Source organism: Geotrypetes seraphini, chromosome 5 (assembly GCF_902459505.1).
Source record: "Geotrypetes seraphini chromosome 5, aGeoSer1.1, whole genome shotgun sequence".
Classification (NCBI taxonomy): domain Eukaryota; kingdom Metazoa; phylum Chordata; class Amphibia; order Gymnophiona; family Dermophiidae; genus Geotrypetes; species Geotrypetes seraphini.
The window spans coordinates 78,895,578-78,915,111 of record NC_047088.1 but is presented as its reverse complement, the minus strand read 5'-3'; the positions used below and the strand labels follow the sequence as shown (position 1 = coordinate 78,915,111).

Sequence of the window (19,534 nt, the reverse complement as noted above, 5' to 3'; positions counted from 1 at the left end):
CACTGAACAGAAATAATTGTTAAGTAGTTTAGCCTTATCCTGATCAGTTTCTGCATATTTGTCCCTTTCACCGTTGAGCCTCACTATGCCATTTTGACACTTCTTCCTATCACTTACATAATCTGAAAAAGCATTTGATCCCTCAGTTCTATCATATCAACTATCTTCCATTTGCATCTTTGCTTTTCTGACAGCTTTTCCTGCTTCTCGTAGCTTTACCACATATTTTTGCCTCCTAACCTCTTTTGCGATGTGTTGTAATTTATGAAGGCTATCCTTTTTTCTCTAACCTTTTCAGCTACTACATTTGAGAACCAAAGTGGCCTTCTTTTCATTTTACCTTTATGTCCTTTCCTAACATAAAGGTTTATAATAGCTTCTTTCAATTTTGCCATCTGTTTTTCTACTTCATTCAGCTGTTCCCATCCAACTATCCTATCCTTGAGGTATTCCCCGTCTTGATAGTTAGTCCTTTTGAAGTCTAGAACCTTCAAACTTGAGTAAGTCCTTTTGTCCTGCATTTTAGAATTGAACCTTACCATTCAGTGATTACTAGATTCCAAATGATCAGCCACCATAACAACAGAAACACCTTTCCTGATTGTAAGCACCAAGCCCAAAATAGTTTTATCCCATGTGGGTTCCATTACTAATTGCTGGAACAAATTTTCCTGCTATGATTCCAAGATCTTCTTGCTACTAGATGGCCCTGCAACAGGGACAATCCAATCATCGTCTTGCATATTAAAATCACCTATCAGTAGTACTTCCCCTTCTTAGCTATCTTGTGAATGTCTTCAATTAAATCTTTGTCCATTTCTTCCAACTGTGAAGGAGGCCTGTATATCACACCAACATAAATACTGTAAATGCATTTTCCATTCCCTCTTTCCAGATTAACCCACAGTGCTTCTTCTTTACCCTTATGTTTCGCAAGTCTGTCACTTTAATATTATTCTTAACATATAATGCCACTCTGTCCTTTTAACCTACCCTATCCCTCCTGAATAGATTATAGCTAGGAATAACTACATCCCAAACATGGTTCTCTGTGAACCACATCTTTGTGATTGCCATACTAAGGACATTGGTTTACAAAGCTTTCCAGCTATCGTTCTATATGTCTCATGTCAATAATGGCATTTGATGCCTTATATTCCTGAGAGTTATTAATTTCCTTGGAGTATTTTGCACCCATCCCCAGTAAATTTAGTTTAAAGTCATCTTCAGTACATTAGCCAATCTGTTACTAAAGTCACTTCATTCCTTCTTCAATAGATGGATACCATCTCTGCTGAGCAGGTCTTGGAAAATCATTCTATGGTCTAAGAAACCAAAGCGTTTATATCTACAACATCCACACAGCCATGCATTCAGCTCCAGGATGCAAGTTCTCTCAGTTGTCCTTTACCTAAAACAGGAAGGATTGATGAGAACACACCTCATTGCTTCACCCTCTGTCCTAGAGCAATGAAGTCGCTTTTGATACATTCAGTGGAATGCTTAGTAATATCATTTGTGCCAACATGGATGAGTAGCACAGAATAATGGTCCTTAGGCTTGATGAGTCTCGGTAAACATTCTGTTACATCTTGAATCTTTGCACCAGGCAGACACCACACCTCCCTTGACATCATGTCCAGTTGGCAGATGGGGACCTCTTTACCTCTCAGAAGGGAATCGCCAACCACCACTACCTTTCACTTCTTAATGGCTACTGCTCCAGCAGCTTTGAGATTTTTGAGCTGTTTCTTCCTGTTCATGATATATTTTAATATCTTCTACCTGTAAGGCTGCAAATTGGTTCTTCAGCTCAACAGAAGATGGAATAATGAGATTCACTTTGCAGGGTCTGGTGAGCTGTGTCCAGCCATGCATTTTCAGTCCAATACCTGCATCCCCTTTGCTAGAGATGCCCAATGCATCAAAATGCATATCTGGGTACAAGGTTTGACATTTCTGCATAATGCTTAGAGGTTCTAACAGATGGTGCATATTAACTTGTTAACTGTGAACTGATAATGAGGAGGAGTAGTGTAATCTGTCAACTGGTTGAGTTGTGGTCTGGCCTCTCTCACCCTAAAACCATGCCCTTGTGATAGTTGGATTATGGAATGGTAAATTAATTGTAATTCTTTTCCTTTCCCTTTCTTTTCAGGCTTCAAGTCCTGTTCAGACGCACGCATTGCCATTAAAAACGGGGAACTCTAAGATGGCCGCTGCTTCATTATTGGAGGACAGTGCAATGGAGACACCAGTTCTACTGAATGACATCAAGACAGAGCCACCAGAGGAGTTGTTGGCCAGTGACAGCAGCTTGCCACAGGCTGAACCTGTGGACCTCTCCCTCAACAAGCCCAAGGGATCCCTACAATCCTTATTTCAGCCCATTTCCGCTAAGTCATCCACGGCACTGATGACATCTACTGCCCACAGTCCTGTAATGTCCATGTCTCCCTCCAGTCTAGGTTCCACATCGACAATTCCAGCAGTTCTGTCTCCTGGCTCCATCCTTGCATCTACACAGGGCGCTGGTGGGCAGCAGATATTGCACGTGATACACACCATACCATCTGTCAATCTGCCCAACAAGATGGGTGGCCTGCAGACTATCCCTGTGGTGGTCCAGTCCCTTCCTGTGGTATATACTGCCATGCCTCCAGATGGAATAACCACAGCCATCACTGTTCCCCTTATAGGTGGGGATGGCAAGACTTCAGGATCTGGTAAGGGTGGATGTTGAAAACCAGTGGTGTTGGTTTTTATCATCTTTTCTCTTCCAATGACCCATCTCATTTCTTACCCATTATTCTTCCTTTTTCTCCTATCTCCAACTGTCCTTCTCTTTCTCCTTTATTTTTGCCTCTTTTTCCATTCTGTTTTGTTTTCAGAGACAGTTTTACAACTTGAATAACCCCACCGTCTTGTTTGATTTTAATTTGATGTCCTGGTTTTATTAAATTGTAATATGACATTGTAGCTGTATTAGCTGATGAAAAATAATTTTCTTGTTTTTGTATTAAAAAAAAAAAAAATCATGCTTTTTATTTCGAAAAAGCCCAAATTTCTAATATTCTGCTTTATGGGTTTACTGCTTTGCTAGGCACATACAATCTAATCCAAACATTAAGGGCTCCTTTTACTAAGGTGCGCTAGTGAGTTTAGCGCACGCACAAGATTAGCGCATGCTATAGCGCACGCTAGCCAAAAAATTACCGCCTGCTTAAAAGGAGGCGATAGCAGCTAGCGCGCGTGGCATTTTACCGTGCGCTAAGCGTGTGCTAAAACTGCTAGCGCATCTTTGTAAAAGGAGCCCTAAGGCCTGATAAACCTACTCCTCCTATGCAGGGCATAATTTCTTGTAGAGCTGTACCAAATATCATATTTTACTATTTGTCCAAATATGAATAACGAGAAATATTATTCAGCTGAAAACAAATATTGAATAAGAATAATGGGCATTGAACTTTAACATAATAAGTAATAAAAGAAACAACATGAAATCGGAGATCAAGTGTTCATTTCAGTAGGATTTATCACAGTGGAGCCCCAGATTATTCATATTCAAATTTAAAAATCAATATTTGGCCAAATACAAATAACATTAGTACAATTCAGTCTCAATCCCCTTTAGAAAGGTGTTCTATAGTGTACCTATCAAAAGAAAGCCTCTGTGTGGCTCTGTCCCCCATCCCGGATGTGGCAGTTTGTAAAGTTTGTTGGAGTCCTTTTGGGGATAAGCGGTCATAGCAATGTAAATTCTTCTTACAGGAGCTTTTCTTTTTAGTACCAGTAGCAGTATCTTGTCAAGCTGATCTGTCCTTTTTGTGTAGGCACAGCTGAACAAAGTTTTTAGGATCTAGGATCCAGCCCTAAAATTTAGGCGCCAGAATTGGAGCGACTGGAATTTTTAATGCACATTTCCAAATTGTGCATTCAAATTGTGCTAAAGGTGATGCACAGTATTTATTACAGTAGCAGGGGAAGAGTGAATTAAAGGCTACTGCTGTCTCCATCACCTGCCCAGTGCCCACCCATCTACTCTGTTTCTGGCAATGGAGAAAAACTTTAGACTGTGGTTTCTAGGGCAGTTGGGGGAGAAGTTTAAGCTAAAGCTGCAACTGCTAGGAGAGGGGCACCCACCCACCTACCCCTAGAAGCTGCAGCCTTTCTTTATTGTCATAAGAACATAAAAATTGCCGCTGTGGACCACCAGTGGTCCATCGTGCCCAGCAGTCCACTCACGTGGCGGCCCTCTGGTCAAAGACCAGCACCCTAACTGAGACTAGCCCTATCAGCGTATGTCCTTGTTCAGCAGGAACTTGTCTAACTTTGTCTTGAATCCCTATGACAGACTCCGGAAGAGCTTTCCAGTTTTCTACCACTCTCTGGGTGAAGAAGAACTTCCTTATGTTCATACAGAATTTATCCCCTTTCAGTTTTAGAGAGTGCCTTCTCGTTCTCTCTACCTTGGAGAGAGGGTGAACAACCTGTCCTTATCTACCAAGTCTATTCCCTTCAGTACCTTGAATGTCCATGCGACCCCCAAGTGCTGCAGTTCTAATCCCTAGTCCACCCACTCCCAGCAGCCACAGCCTAAAACCATTCTTCATCACCTTTACAGCAACCTCTGCGGCAGCCTTGCTTTCACATTCCTGTTCCCAGCAGTAGCATCTCTCTTTCCACTTCCCCAACATACAGTAGCTTCTCTCCTTCCTAAAAAAAAAAGAAAGAAAGTTTCAATCAAAATTTATTCTACCAACAGGACTGCTAGAGTCTCCTCCACAGTAGCAATGTTCCATTTGGACCACTTCTGAAGTTACAAGTGCTCCAGATATCCTCCTGATTAAGATGACTCCATGTGGGCTGCCTTTCCAGGCTGGATATACTCTAATAGTTCTCTCTGTCTGTGCCTCCTTACTACCCCCCCCCCCCAATATCTCTCTGCCTCCTTCTACCCCCCCCATATCTATCTATCTATCTATCTATCTCTTCCCTACTTCTCCCAAGAGCTCACAAACCCCCATAACTCTCTCTCTCAGCCTCACCTCCCAGCAAACACACCTTCTAGCTCTCAAACACCTTCCCCCCTAGTGCTCCTTCTCTCGATCTGCTTTCTCCACTAGACACATCCCATAGTTCTTTCTCTTTCTCTCTCTCTCTGTCATCCCTCTGCCTTATCACCCCCCCCCAAGCTTACACATCTCTTAGTGCTTGCATTCTCTTTCTTTCGTACTTCACTTCTGTAGTTTTCTTTAAGCCTCCCCATAGCGCACATAAACACACCCATGGCTTGCCTTCTCTCTGCCTCCCTCTTCACCACTCACACCCCTGGCAAACACACCCCAATATTTCATTTCCTTTCTCTACCACACACACTCTATATCTATCATATTGGTTCACTCCTCTCCCCCCTCCCCACCACTAAACACATACCTATTGCTCGGTCACTGCTTCACACCCCCAACACACATACCTCCATAGATTGCTCTCAAATCACCCATCCCTCCCCAACACACAGGATAATGCCCCCCTGGTAGGTGTCTGCTAATGACCACCCCCACATAAATCAATGTCTCCATACCTCTTTTCTGCATTCTCTCTCCTTCACCTTCATATCCCACACACACATACCCAGCTCTCTCTCCCTTCTGTGGCACATAGCCACTCTCCCTATCCCACCCCCATAACACAGACTCCCAGCTCTTCTCTCTCCCTGCCATTGCACAGACACACCCAGCTCTTGTTCAGACAGCCACTTATTGCTTTCTCCTGTTCCCCTGCTGCACACCCATCTCTTGCTCCTTCCTGCTGTCTTCTGCAGACTCCTCTTGCTTCCCTCCCCCAACACAAATACACCCAGACTGAGTACAGACTAGTCCAGGGGTAGGCAATTACGGTCCTCGAGAGCCACAGGCAGGTCATGTTTTCAGGATATCCACAATAAATATGCATGAGATAGATTTGCACCTCAAGGAGGCAGTGCATGCACATCCATCTCATACATATTCATTGTGGATATCCTGAAAACCTGACCTGTCTATGGCTCTTGAGGACCGGAATTGCCTACACCTGGACTAGAAGTCTAATTCTCACTGCCCTGTCCTCTTCCCCCCCTCCCCAAATATCTTTGGCCTACCACTGATCAGTAGTGGAAAGAAAGAAGACTGTGTGTTAGGTCGTCAGGTCGCAGCCTTCTCTTTTGCTGCTTTGGTGCTAAATACAAAATTTGAACCATGTGGTTCACATATTGTCTAAAATATGTGCATTCATTGCAATTCCTAGGTGCAGATTGCATAAAAGTGGGTGCATGCTTTGTGTACCTCCTTTGATCTTATATTTGTTCACACAGTTTTATAAAATCTTTTCTGAATATAAACTAGTATTTACAAGTGGAAAATGTTTTATAAAATGACCCCCAATCTGCATACATGCGAGTGTCAAGTTTGACATCCAGCATCTCACATTATCTTCTGACATTTTGTGACCTTAGCTGGGTGGAGGCAGGTGGCCAACAGCCAGATTCAGGGCCAGGGCCTCATATTTCTCTGAATATGTCCTCAGTATATATGTATTTGTGGTAGAGAGCATGGCTTTGGGTGGTGTGGATTTTCTATGGCTCTACAGTACTTTAGTATAATCTTGTATAAATTGCTCAGATTAATGCTACTACTGTTCTTTACTTTTGCTCTGCTTATGTTTATTCCACCCCCACCCTTTATACAAAAGGGATTGAGAATGTGGTCTGGGGGCAAAATAACTCTGAAAGTTTAATAAAATGTGATGAAATTTGTCATATGGGAACACCTGGTAAAAAGACACATTGAGTTCCAAAATGGACTAAGTATGACCAAAGCTTCCAGAGAAGTAAATAACCCCCCCCCCCCTAAGGAACCCCTCCCCCCAACTGCCCAGTACATTTCCATAGAATAGGGAATTCCAGTGTAACATACAGTGAAACATACCAGTTAGAAAATTGCTACTTTCAAAACTGCCTGCTCTGTTCTTTGCCCTCCCTAACCCCCCATTGCTCCCACCCCAAATGAACCCCCCTACACACACCCCCTTCACATAAACTATCCTTCAGCAACTACCCCTGACCCAAATTCTACTACCTCTTACAACTTCTATCCGCAAAAGTTGGTTCCCTAGAGCTGCCCCACCACCTTTCAAACTGCCCTATCCAGTATAAATGCTCCACCAATTGCTGTATTACCAAACACTATCCCCTGCCTCATCACCCCCATAAACTGAGCATCTCCAAAAACTATCCCAGATAACTTCCTCCACAAAGATGCTAATTGTCATACTTTGCAAAACTACCTTACAGCTGTTCCACCCCTAAACCTTCCTCACAATTGCCTCCATTCCTAGGAACCTCTCTGATGCAACTGCCTCCACCTCCACAAACTATGCTGACACAACAATACCAGTATCCCATTATAGGGCTAGATTCACTAAGCCTACCAATCAAGCCCCGACCACTTAGCGACCCTTTTGCGACCCAATTTTCCTCCAACCCGATTAATTAATCTCTGTCCCCATCATTCTCAGATCCGATCCGTGTATGCAAATGAGGGGGAACGGCATTCAAATGTAGGCAGGCAGTGATTCACTAAACAAATCTGGAACACCAACTGGGCTGGCCGATCAACAAAAAAAGTGACTGCTGGGGACCAGTCTCTCACTGCTTTCTAACTGCATCTCCTGCTCTCTGCCTGGATTCTTCTGCTCTCCTGTCCTGACTCTCCTCTTGCCGCCCTGCTCTCTCCCCGAATTTCCTCCTCTTGCCACCCCGACTCGCCTCCCTGTTCTCACCCTGAATCTCTCCTGCTGCCCCGAATCTCCTCCTCTCGCCGCCCCGACTCTCCTGCCCTTTCCCACACTGTGATCCCGTAGTTTTAACTCATGGGTTTAAAGCGGGTTAAAACCAAGGGCTCACAAAGAAAAAGCGAAGTAAAAAAAGTGTTTTTTAAAAAAAGTCGCTGCTCTGTAAGCATGCGCAGACCATCTACAGATGGTCTGCGCATGCGTCGGGATCGCTATTCAGCGATCCCTGCAGTCGGTTGGGGGCGTGATTCTGATCATCCTAATTTGCATGAGGACACGTCGTGAATCAGCCCCCTGGAACCGGATTGGATTCGGATCGGATCGATAGGTCCATTTAGTGAATCTAGCCATAGTATTTACTAGTTGGCATCTAACAATTAATTTGGGTGTGTATCTGCCAGTATTCTATGACCTAGGTGCGCAATTTTCACAATAAGTGTGAACACATGTGCACAAGATGACAAAATGAGGGGGACTATACTTTTAATAATAGAAGGTGGCTGTTGTCACAACCCCGGCCTTAGAGCTAGGCTTGTTCCTGCTAGATCTCCTCAGAACGCAAGTCTAAAGTTGAATAGGGCTGACCAATGTAACAACTCTACCTCAGGCAGTCAGTCAGGCTCTGAGTTCGAATTGCATGACCAAGATAGAGAATCTTGGGGGGGAGGAGGAACATCTGGGGAACAGCCTAGAGCAACAGGACATGCCCTGCAGCAAGGAACAGCCTAGGAGGTGGGCTCCTAACTCAGAGAGTGCTCAGCTGCTGAGATTGATTAGGTCACAAGAGAAAGCTCAGCAAAAACAGCAGTTTGCTTTTCCCCCACACAAACTAGGGCGTGGCCAATTCTGGCCTAAAGCCACAGGTCTCAGAGAGCCTAAGTCAGTTAGTCCTGAGGCAGCAGAGGAAGCAGTCACCCAGACCAGAGCTCCTGAAAGCAAGCAGGGGAATGAAGTGGAGATGTTAGATTTGGAAACTTTCCCTGAGGCGAACCAGCCAGACAGCTCTGAAGCAGTTGAAAATATGGACACTTCTGTGGAGCTTACAGAGGTTCATATGGATGAAAGCTAAGTTTGTTTTTCCTTACTGTTTTCTTTTTGATTCCTGTTTTGGTTTGAAAGAATGGGACTAATGCTGACCATGTGGGCAGTGCTTGGCTTACAGCTGGAAATGGTGCCTCATTTTTGAGACTTGGAATGAAGCTTTGTTTTGGCATTTTCTTTTGCCTTTTCCTGCTTATATGAGACTCTGCTGCTGAATGTGATAGAGGGGTAGTAGTGGGGAGAATCCACTGAAGATCTTCTCGGGTTGGGATCGTGGAGCTAATTTGGCAAGCATTATTGTGGATTCAGCTACTCCCCTCCCCCACCAGCTTGTTAAGCTGGCTGGGAAGGCCTGTGAAAAGACAGGCATATTCAGTGCGTTGGACTAAGGCTTATGAACTTTATTAGAGCCTAGGGAAAGGATTGTGCAGTTTTTGTAGTCCTTATTTGTTGGTCTTGAATATATTGGGACTATAAGACAAAGCTACAACCAGATGGTTGCACACTTACCTGGAAGAAAGGTGTGGGGCTGAATTTTTCAAACTCCCAGTTTTTGTTCATGTTTTGTTTGAGGTGCTTACAATTAAAGCTACATTCAGTACTTTTGGACAACACTTTATTTTTGTTAGTCTTTATTGTGTTATCCTTATTATAGAGCCCAGCAGGACTTTCAACTTTGTGAAGGCACGCCAGGAACTGTGTTTGTTGAGCCCTGACCGGTAGCCAACCTCAAAGCCTGGTACCGGCAGGTCCACACTGTATAGTAAGGGTTTGGGGAAATACACTGCATGTTTTCTGCAGTTACTGTGCTGAAAGGTTCTTTAATATGTGTAGACTGTACGCAAGTGACAGCCCACTAATCATCATGTACTAACTGTAATGTGTACTATAGTCCATGTCCAGTTAATTGTAGTAAAGGTAGCATCAAACCCTACATCTCCACACCTGACCTGGCCCAACTCCACTACTACAGCTGTGTCCTCTCCAGGATGGATTACTGCAACTCCCTATTTAATGGAGTAGCCAAAAAAGATCTCAAGCGCCTCCAGCGGGTACAAAATGCAGCAATCCGCCTCTTGCACAGCCTCAACTACCACAACCCCATCTCCCCAGCCCTCCGCAAAGATCACTGGCTTCCGATTAACCAACGCTGCGCATTCAAGGCCCTGGTAATAGCACACCAAAGAATTTACGCATCCACTCCAGCCTACATAGAGTCCAAACTAACTCTGTACACCCCCACCCACCCCCTCCGCTCGGAAATGGAGAAATGCCTATGCATCCCCCCAGGAAGGTCTCTCCTGTCAGAAACCACCCACAAACACTCCTACAGCCACTTCATCCCCCAACTCTGGAACCAACTCCCCCCCCGCAACTCAGATCACAGAACTCATTGATGTCCTTCCGGAAAGCGGTAAAGACCCTCCTCTTCAACTAAAATGACAATTACAATCCACCCTTAAACTCCCCCTTCCTTCTCCCCTATTCCCCCTTCCTGAACCCCTACTTAAATTACTGAATAGTCCTCTCTTAACCTGTACTTAAATTGCTGTATAGGCCATTCTAAACCTGTACTTAAATTGCTGTATAATCCCCGTACTTGAACTACTGTATAATCTTTGTACTGTCTAAATATACTCCACTGTGAATGTTTGCTTGTAGGCCGTTCTGAGCTACTGGGAGAACGGGATAAAAATTGAAATAAATAAATAAATCAAAAGTACTGTATTTTAATTGCGGTGTCACATAACAAATTACAGTAGTGCAGAAGCAGTGAATTGGAGTGGTTTATGCTGATAGGTAAGTATGGAATTTTTTTACAAAGCTGTGGTAGAGTTTCTACTGCAGGTGTGCGAGGTAAATGCTCTGATGCTCAGAGGAATTCTATGAGTGTCAGAGCATTTACCTCACCGGCCCGTGGTAGAAACCTCTCCCGCGTCTTTGTAAAAGCCAGCGTATGTCATTTGTAATGGTTGTAATTTTAGGTGTTTGTTTATTTTTTATTGTGATGGGAACGGTAATGAACCTGAGGTTACCAAGTAACGGTCAAAGGCTGCTGATGGGAGCAGGACAGGAAACACTGGGCAGGTTTCCTCTTTTCCATCATCGGTAAAATTAATTGATTTCACCATGGTGGTGCTGTCCTGAGCCGCTTTGTTGTTGCTGGCAGGTCCTGTCTGGCTGATCTGGTGTTTTGTACAGAAGCTATCTTTTGTGAAGCAAGAGTGACACTTTGTGGTGAGAGAGGTGAATGGGATTAATTTGGCCTTTATCTGCCATTCATGTTTCTATTCATTTGAAAGGAAGCTCTGGAATGAGAGAGGGCATAGGATGAAGTTAAGAAGTGATAGGCTCAGGAGTAATCTAAGGAAATACATTTTTACAGAAAGGGTGGTAGATGCGTGGAACAGTCTCCCGGAAGAGGTGGTGGAGACAGAGACTGTGTCTGAATTCAAGAGAGCTTGGGATAGTCACGTGGGATCTCTTACAGAGAGGAAGAGATAATGGTTACTGAGGATGGCCAGATTGGATGGGCCATTTGGCCTTTATCTACCATCATGTTTCTATGTTTCTGTTCTTATAATTACAAGTGCAAGGAATTCAGTTTCTCCAGTATTTGATTAATGGTACAGAATTTTTATTTCCTGTCATTTACTGAAGAAGTATTTTCTGTCTGTAATAAAGATATAATTATGACTGCATTGCTCATGTACATTTTCACATGTTTGGAGAAGTATAAGAATATACTGTTGTCTGTCAGGGAGCTGCTTTCTATTTATTTTTAATTTTGTTTAAACAAGTATCATCTTCTTTTTTTTTTTTTTAAACTTTATTGATTTTTGAATCTAGGACAGTACTTTCAAATTATACATACAATTATCATCAGAGATAACACTTACAATCAATCAGAAATTAATACAAAATAATTATCCCCTCCCTCCCACCCTAGTTTGAGAACAGAAAGAAATGCTTTAAATTATACATGAAATTAAAATCCCAGACAACACTTGTTAAGTATATAACCCCCCTCCCTCCCTCCCACCCATCCCTCCCACCCATGCAATCTAAAAGGGAAAATAATTAAAAAAGTCTCTTCAAGGTTTAACATAATCAACTGAGATCAGTACACAGAAGGCTAGATTGAATAAATGGTGTTAAAAAATCAGCGCGGAAAAAAATTGACACTTTATGCTAAATCCACAACGTGCTCTCAAAGACGAGCACACATTATAGAATAGTGTTGAATGTCAATTTCAGTCCCAAAATTTGAGTTTCAAGTTTATTTGATTATTTCATTAAACGCCTATCCAAAATACTAAGCGTTGTACAATAATATTAAACCATTAACAAAAGTATACAGAGACTAACATCTTAACATACTTCGGGGTTTTTTTTTTTGGGGTTTTTTGTGTTAATCTACAAGGACACAATAGGAAAAAGGGGGGAGAACTACAATATTTATTAAGAAAAGATACAGCAAAGGGAAGAACAATGGGACGGGAAATCAAGAGTTGCTGGACTTGAAACGAATAGTCAATTGTAGGCATCTTTAAAAAAGAAACATTTTAAACTATTTTTAAATTTCTGTAAATTGTGGTCAGATCGTATATATATAGGAAGAGAATTCCAAATTGTGGGGGCAGTTACTGAAAAGATTGTATTACGTCGAGGACCTATTATTCTTAAGGATGGGATATTAAGAGTATGCTGTGAGGTGGATCTTAGAGCTCTCGGAGGGTCATATGGAATAAGAAGTCTGTCAATAAATGCTGGGACATGTGTTTGTATTGCTTTGAAAGTTAAAAGTGCTATTTTAAATGTTATTCTATATATGACGGGTAACCAGTGGGCTTTTTGTAGAAGAGGAGTAATTCTTGTTGCCCAGTTTGGGTGCACATCCCCAGTATTCTGTAACACTGCATGCAAATTTTAGGAACGCCCCTGATCTGTTCATGTACCTCCCATGGCCACACCCCCTTTTGAGGTACTATGTGCCATAGAATTTGGGCACACATTGTTATAGAATAGTATGTAGCAAGATGTGTGCGCAAATCCAAATTGGTACCGATTTAGTGCCGGTTAGCAATCAATTATTGGCACTAAGGACCATATTCTCTAAATAGTGCTGATGTCAGCATTTTTAAAAATAAAGTAAAATTCTGGACTCTCTTGTGGCACACGGTAGAATCTCTTCAGGGCATACCACTATACCGTGGCACACAGTTTGAGAGACACTGAGGGCTCCTTTTACGAAGGCGCGCTAGGGCCTTAACGCGCGGAATAGCGCGCACTAAATTTCCCCGCGTGCTAGCCGCTATCGCCACCTTTTGAGTAGGCGGTAGATTTTTTTGGCTAGCGAGCACTAAAACGCTTTAGCGCACCTTCGTAAAAGGAGCCCTGAGTTAAAGATATAGAAAATGGAAACAAGTTGTGTATTTTTGTGTTGAAACTGGCTAGTTCTTTTGGGATTTGTTTTAGGTTTGAAATTGTGCTGTGTTTAAGCAGGGATTCTTGAGGTTTAAAATCTGTTCTCGGGTCTGTTAAACAGGGGTGCTTAAGATACAACACTCTGTGCTTTCTGTTAAATTGAAGTGAGATTTAGGGCTCCTTTTACTAAGCTGCGATAGAGGTTTTAGCCACCATTGAGCTGGCGTTAGTTCTAGCCACATAGCACGGGTTAGCACGCGCTAATATTCTGCGCACACTAAAAACGCTATCACAGCTTAGTAAAAGGAGCCCTTAAACACGTGGGAGGGGATTTTTCAAAACATAAGTCTAAGTCTGATTTGGATGTATGGTGCTAGACGTCCAAAGTCAGCAGTAAGAAAATGCCTATTTTCGAAAGGCAAACCACCATACATTTAGAAAGAGGATTAAAAAAAAAAAAAAATTATATCTGAACATCCAGGCCATTGGGATGTCCAGACCCCCAGGACATCTATCTTTATACCACATTTTCAACCAAAATTTCATCCAAGTCCCAAACACCCAGAACAAGACCATTTAGATGTAGTAAGGGCCAGTCCTGTAATGGACTGGCCACTGAGACATGGCAACAGAGCAGTGGGGCACCTCAGAGGTCCCTTATGGCTGCAAGTGACACCTACATAGCAATAGAGAAGGGTTTGGGCTCACATTTTCTACCATGAATGTAGTGGTTAGAGTGGCTTATAGGACTTGCTACCCCTCTCTATGGTTCACTAGCCCACCCACCAGGCTACTCAAGACACCTGTGTGCAGCTCTACTGGGCTTTCCTTTACCAGGTGCTGATGTTATAGAGACAGGTATGTACGTTTGTATTCTGATCTTTGTGGGTGTGAGGGGGTTCGTGAGCACTAGAGGAGTGTAGGGGTGTCTTACCATGATGCATGCAGTGGTCATCTGGTCAGATTTGGTACCTTTGTGGCACTTAGACCATTCTAAAACAGGTCTAGTTCCAAACCGTATAAGTTCTGTCCAGGATGTCTTGCAAAATGTTTGATTATCGCTACAAAATGTCCATGACTAACCCACCCTTGATACTGCCCAAAGCCCACACATAGCACACCTCTACCACACCCATCTCGTGCTCTGAATGTTCAGAGGTTGGAACACCTCACTAGACGTACAGAAAGACGGTTTGATTATCAGCACTTGGACGTCCTGGCGATTAGGACGTCCAAGTGCTGATTTAGGATGCTTTTTGGACGTCTATGTTTTTTGCAGGGCTGTGGAGTCGGAGTCGAGGAGTCTGAGTCAGAGGAAATTTCGGGTACCTGGAGTTGGAGTCGGAGTCAGAAGTACAAAAAACTGAGGAGTCGGAGTCGGAACATTTATCTACCGACTCCATTTTTGAACTTGGCATACCAATCACGAGCGATTCTTTCAGCTATAGCACCCACTATATACACAGCACAAATGTTGCGAGCAGCTTCTGCGGCCTTAGAACCTTGATTAAAAACAAAAAGAAGGTGGTGTCGAAAATGCTCATTTCTCTCAACTTGACATTCCATTTTAACGATCTGAAAATTAACCAGTGCTGTGGAGTCGGAGTTGGAGTCGGAGTCGAGGAGTCGGAGTCGGAGGAAATTTCGGGTACTGGAGTCGGAGTCTGAAGTACAAAAAACTGAGGAGTCGGAGTCGGAACATTTATCTACCAACTCCACAGCCCTGGTTTTTTGATTATGGGCCTCATTGGCTCTTGATTGGCTGCCTTGAACTTCAGAAGAGCCATTTACTGAGGTGCTGGAAATACCTGGGACAAAGCTTTAGGAGCACATGTAATTTGCAGCAGTGCACATCTCTGAAAGTCAAGTCATTCTGAACTGTATATTTCTGATTTTGCTAAATATTCTTCTTTATTCAGCTTTCCACACTGTTCCTTTCACTCAGGATTTTCAGTATTTCCTAACTGCCTATATCTATTACACAAAAGAAGAAAATACCTGTTTCTTCACTGATTGGGAAGTTTGGTACTAGAAATCTGCTTTGGTTATCTTCCTACTTTAATTCTCCCCATCCTATGGCCTACATTTCTTATATAGCACCTCAATACATTAATTAACACTTGAAAGAACAGATCTGATCGGATAATTTAGCTCAGGGGCGCCCAATACATCGATCGCGATCAACTGGTATATCGTGAAGGCAATGCGAGTCGATCGCAATAGACTCACTTTGCCTTCACAATCTACCGGGACGATCAGCCTTCCTCTCCCTGACGTCAATTCTGCCTTCGGAGAGGAAGTTCCGGGCCAGTCATTCACTGCCTGGCTGGACCGGAACTTCCTCTCCGACGGCAGAATTGACATTGGGAAGAGGAATGCTGGTTGGCCCGACGCTTCTAATCTGCAGGGAGAGCTTGGGGCAGCGGTGACTTGGGGGCCTGTTCCCCGATGTTTGTGGCAGTGGCTTGGGGAAGGGCAGGGAGAAAGAAAGAAAGGGGGCAGGCAGGGAGACAGAAAGAATGAAGGGAAACAGAAAGAAGGGAAACAGAATGAAAGAAAGGGAAGATGGGGAGACAGGGAGACAGAAAGAAAGGGGACATGGAGAGAGAAAGAAAGAAAGGGGAGGGGGCAGGGAGAGAGGAAGAAAAAGTTGAGGGAAGGAATGAGGTCTGGACGAGAGGATGCATACAGGAGGCTGAAAGAAGGGAAGAAATATTGGATGCACAGTCAGAAGAAGAAAGTACAACCAGAGACTCATGAAATCGCCAGACAAAGGTAGGAAAAATGATTTTATTTTCAATTTAGTGATCAAAATGTGTTAGTTTTGAGAATTTATATCTGCTGTCTATATTTTGCACTATGGCCCCCTTTTACTAAACCGTAATAGTGGTTTTTAGCGCAGGGAGCCTATGAGCGTCTAGAGCAGTGCAGGGCATTCAGAACAGCTCCCTGCGCTAAAAACTTCTATCACGGTTTAGTAAAAAGGGAGGTGGGGTATATTTATCTATTTTTGTATGGTTGTTACTGAGGTGACATTGCATAGAGTCATCTGCCTTGACCTCTTTGAAAAAACGCCGGAATATAAATGACAATTAACATTTTCTTTGCATACAGTGTGCTTTGTGTTTTTAAAATTTTTTATTGTTGATAGATCATTTTGACTTGATCATTTTAAAAGTAGCTCACAAGCCCAAAAAGTGTTGGCACCCCTGATTTAGCTGGTTGGTATTCATGATCATAGTTCACATGTAGTACCAAATGCTATCCTGTCAGCATATTCAGTGTAATAGCGTGGTGCCTTCAACCTAAGGCAAACTATGAGGAGACATAGAGCTTGCCCCATGTATCTACAAATCTCTGCTAAGCAAGATGAACTCGCCAACCTGAAACAAGAACTGGCTGCAATTAAAGCAACTTCTATGACTAATTTACCCCATCTGCCTCAGAAAATAAAACAATCTATACATTACCAGAGTCTATTATAGCCTGTTTGATTGCAACCTGTCATACAGAGGCAATCCACCCTACCAAGAGATTCCCCTACAAAATTCATTTGCAGGACCAGAATGTTATGGCAATCAAACCAAAGTGAAGCTACAGTTAAAAACAGTAATTTAAATGAAATTACATTCCCAAATCACAGGTGAAAGAAATATTTCAAAACTGAAAAGTCTTGCTGTTAGAGGACTCCATTATTTGAGGCATTAAATTGGGAACAGACTCTGTGGAACACAACAAAGTGATATGCCTTCCAGGTTCCTCAGCTAGAAGAAATACAAATCAAATACTGATTGCAATCAGAAAAGAGAGTAAAAATTCTAAGGCCAGAAACAGCATACATATGGTACTTAGAGCTTACCAGAAGCAAGGGGAGGGTTTGAAGCCCTTGGTAAGGACTACAAGGGGGTGCTGAAAAGATCTCAGCCCAACCAACTTCCTAAGTCTTGAGTGTTATTTTGCTACTGTAGCTGAAAAGAGCATTATTGTATTTTATTTTACAAAGTGCCAATTTGCAGAATTGTAATGCTATCTTTTGACATTGTTTCAGATCATTGATTGAACCATGTCAATAAAAAGTGTGGAATTTTCAAGTGTGGAACTCTGAGCCATCATGAAGTTTCTGTTCCTGCAAAAGAAAACTCCAAAGGAAATCATTGAATGTATGATGCAAACACTGAGTGACAAATACCCATCTTATTCCACAGTGAAGAAGTGATGTACAAACTTTCAGCTTGGAGATTTTGAGACCAAAGATGCAGCAAGGTCTGGAAGACCGCAAATGGTGTCAACTCCTGAAATTGCTGAGACACTACAGATATCCAGGGAGCGTGTTGGGTGTACAATCTACGATTAGCTGGGTATGCAGAAACTGTCAGCCAAGTGGGTGCCCAAATGTTTGAATGCTGATGAGAAACGACATCAAGTGGCTATTTCCAAATTGATTTTGCAGCATTTTCAGTAAGCTGGTGCCAACTTTTTGGAATGACATTTTCCTTTTGGCCAATGACACCTAGATTTGGAACAGAGTGAATACTCCTAGGATGTGGACAAATGAGAAGGGATCTTCAAAAATTATAAGAATGGTCTAAATATTTGATGGTTAAAATTAGATATGAAGTCATTTTGGAACCACTAGGTATATACGTAGTAAAGATTGTCAGGAGAAAAACTTTCTATCTGAGTATTTTTCCAGACTTCTCTAAACAGACACAGTACAGGAGGAAGCAGTTCCTGCAATTAAAGACTCGTGTCTTGGCTGTGAGAGCTTTATTTTTTTCTTAAGTTTCCATGTAAATGTTTAGTGTGTTATCAGAATAGTAAAAAAGGTCTTGTATATGTAATATCTATAACAACAACACAAATTTTATATCATAGAGCTCTCAGACACCTGCGCCGTTAAATCATAATAGATTATTCCAACAGCTTGTGCAGGTTGAGGGTATCTTTCATTGAGTTCTATGTGTTATGAAAAAACTTGTGCAAAACTCAAATAAAGCCCTTAATGCTAATATTATAATTTAAGTTGGCACTTATCTTTTAATACCTTCTGTTGTAGAAAAATTGATTCAAGACATTGTGCTCAACGGGACCCATTTCGCCTTACTGTTGGCTCAACCTGTACAAGCTGTTGGAATAATCTATTATGATTTAACGGCGCAAGTGTCTAAGAGCTCTATGATATAAAATTTGTGTTGTTGTTATAGATACTACATATACAAGTTCTTTTTTTCAGTGTTTGATCTGTCGATAAGGTGGACTTGTTGCCATTGCAATTGTTTTGAGTGTTATCAGAATAGTAGGTATATTTTTGTTGATTCAGCTCATTTGGAAATTTTTTTTCAAGATAAACCCAAATTAGATATATTGCCTGTAACTAATGCAGAGGATGAGAACGAGTGAAGTAAGTAGAATGGTTTATTTTGCCTGACATTTGAAGATTATGATACTTTTTTCTTTTTACTGGCGTGACTCCCACAGCTGATAATCAGCCCTTATAGTGTGGACTTGATAAACATTTTTTTGTTTGTTTGTATTTTTCTTGTAACTTTATGTAACTGCCTGAAGTTGTTATATGTTGTAACAAATGAATAAATTTATATATATAAAAAATTTTGATGTGAAGAAGTGCAAAAATCCAAAATAGCAGTATGTGCTAGGGCAGGGGTGTCAAAGTCCCTACTCGAGGGCTGCAATCCAGTCGGGTTTTCAGGATTTCCTCAATGAATATACATGACATCTATTTGCATGCACTGCTTTCATGGTATACTACTAAATCTCATGCATATTCATTGGGGAAATCCTGGACTGGATTGAGGCCCTTACGCAGGGACTTTGACACCCCTGTGCTAGGGGGTGACATTTACTGTATATACACGGATCAGGAAAGAGAACTTGCAGTGAATAGTGAACTAGGATCTCAAACTGACAAAACAATGTGATAAGGCAGTGGGTAAACTAGATGCACATCTCCTTAAGAGTGGCATAGAGTGATACAGGTAAGGGTAAATTAGATGCACATCTCCCTTGAGAAGCATACAGTGATATAGGGACTAAATCTATGCCAGGGTACATCTGCGTGTGCGGATCACCGGACTTGATGGACCCAGGGTCTGATCCGGAGATGGCAAATCTTATGTTCTTATGAATGCTAGGCTGTATACAGAGGCACAAACAGCAGAAAACAAGAAGTGTTGATGTCCCCTTACAAATCATTGGTGAGGCCCCACTTGGAGAA

The 19,534-nt window shown here is 42.4% G+C and overlaps 1 protein-coding gene across 4 annotated transcripts in view; it reads left to right on the top strand.

Moving 5' to 3' along the window:
* KLF8 (Kruppel like factor 8) overlaps positions 1–19,534 on the top strand; it is a 316,291-nt gene that overhangs the window by 261,853 nt on the left and 34,904 nt on the right. For all 4 annotated transcript variants that reach the window (XM_033946686.1, XM_033946687.1, XM_033946689.1 and 1 more), the window contains one exon: positions 2,159–2,726. In XM_033946686.1, coding sequence (XP_033802577.1) covers positions 2,159–2,726 — 568 coding nt within the window. The remainder of the gene's footprint in view (positions 1–2,158; positions 2,727–19,534) is intronic.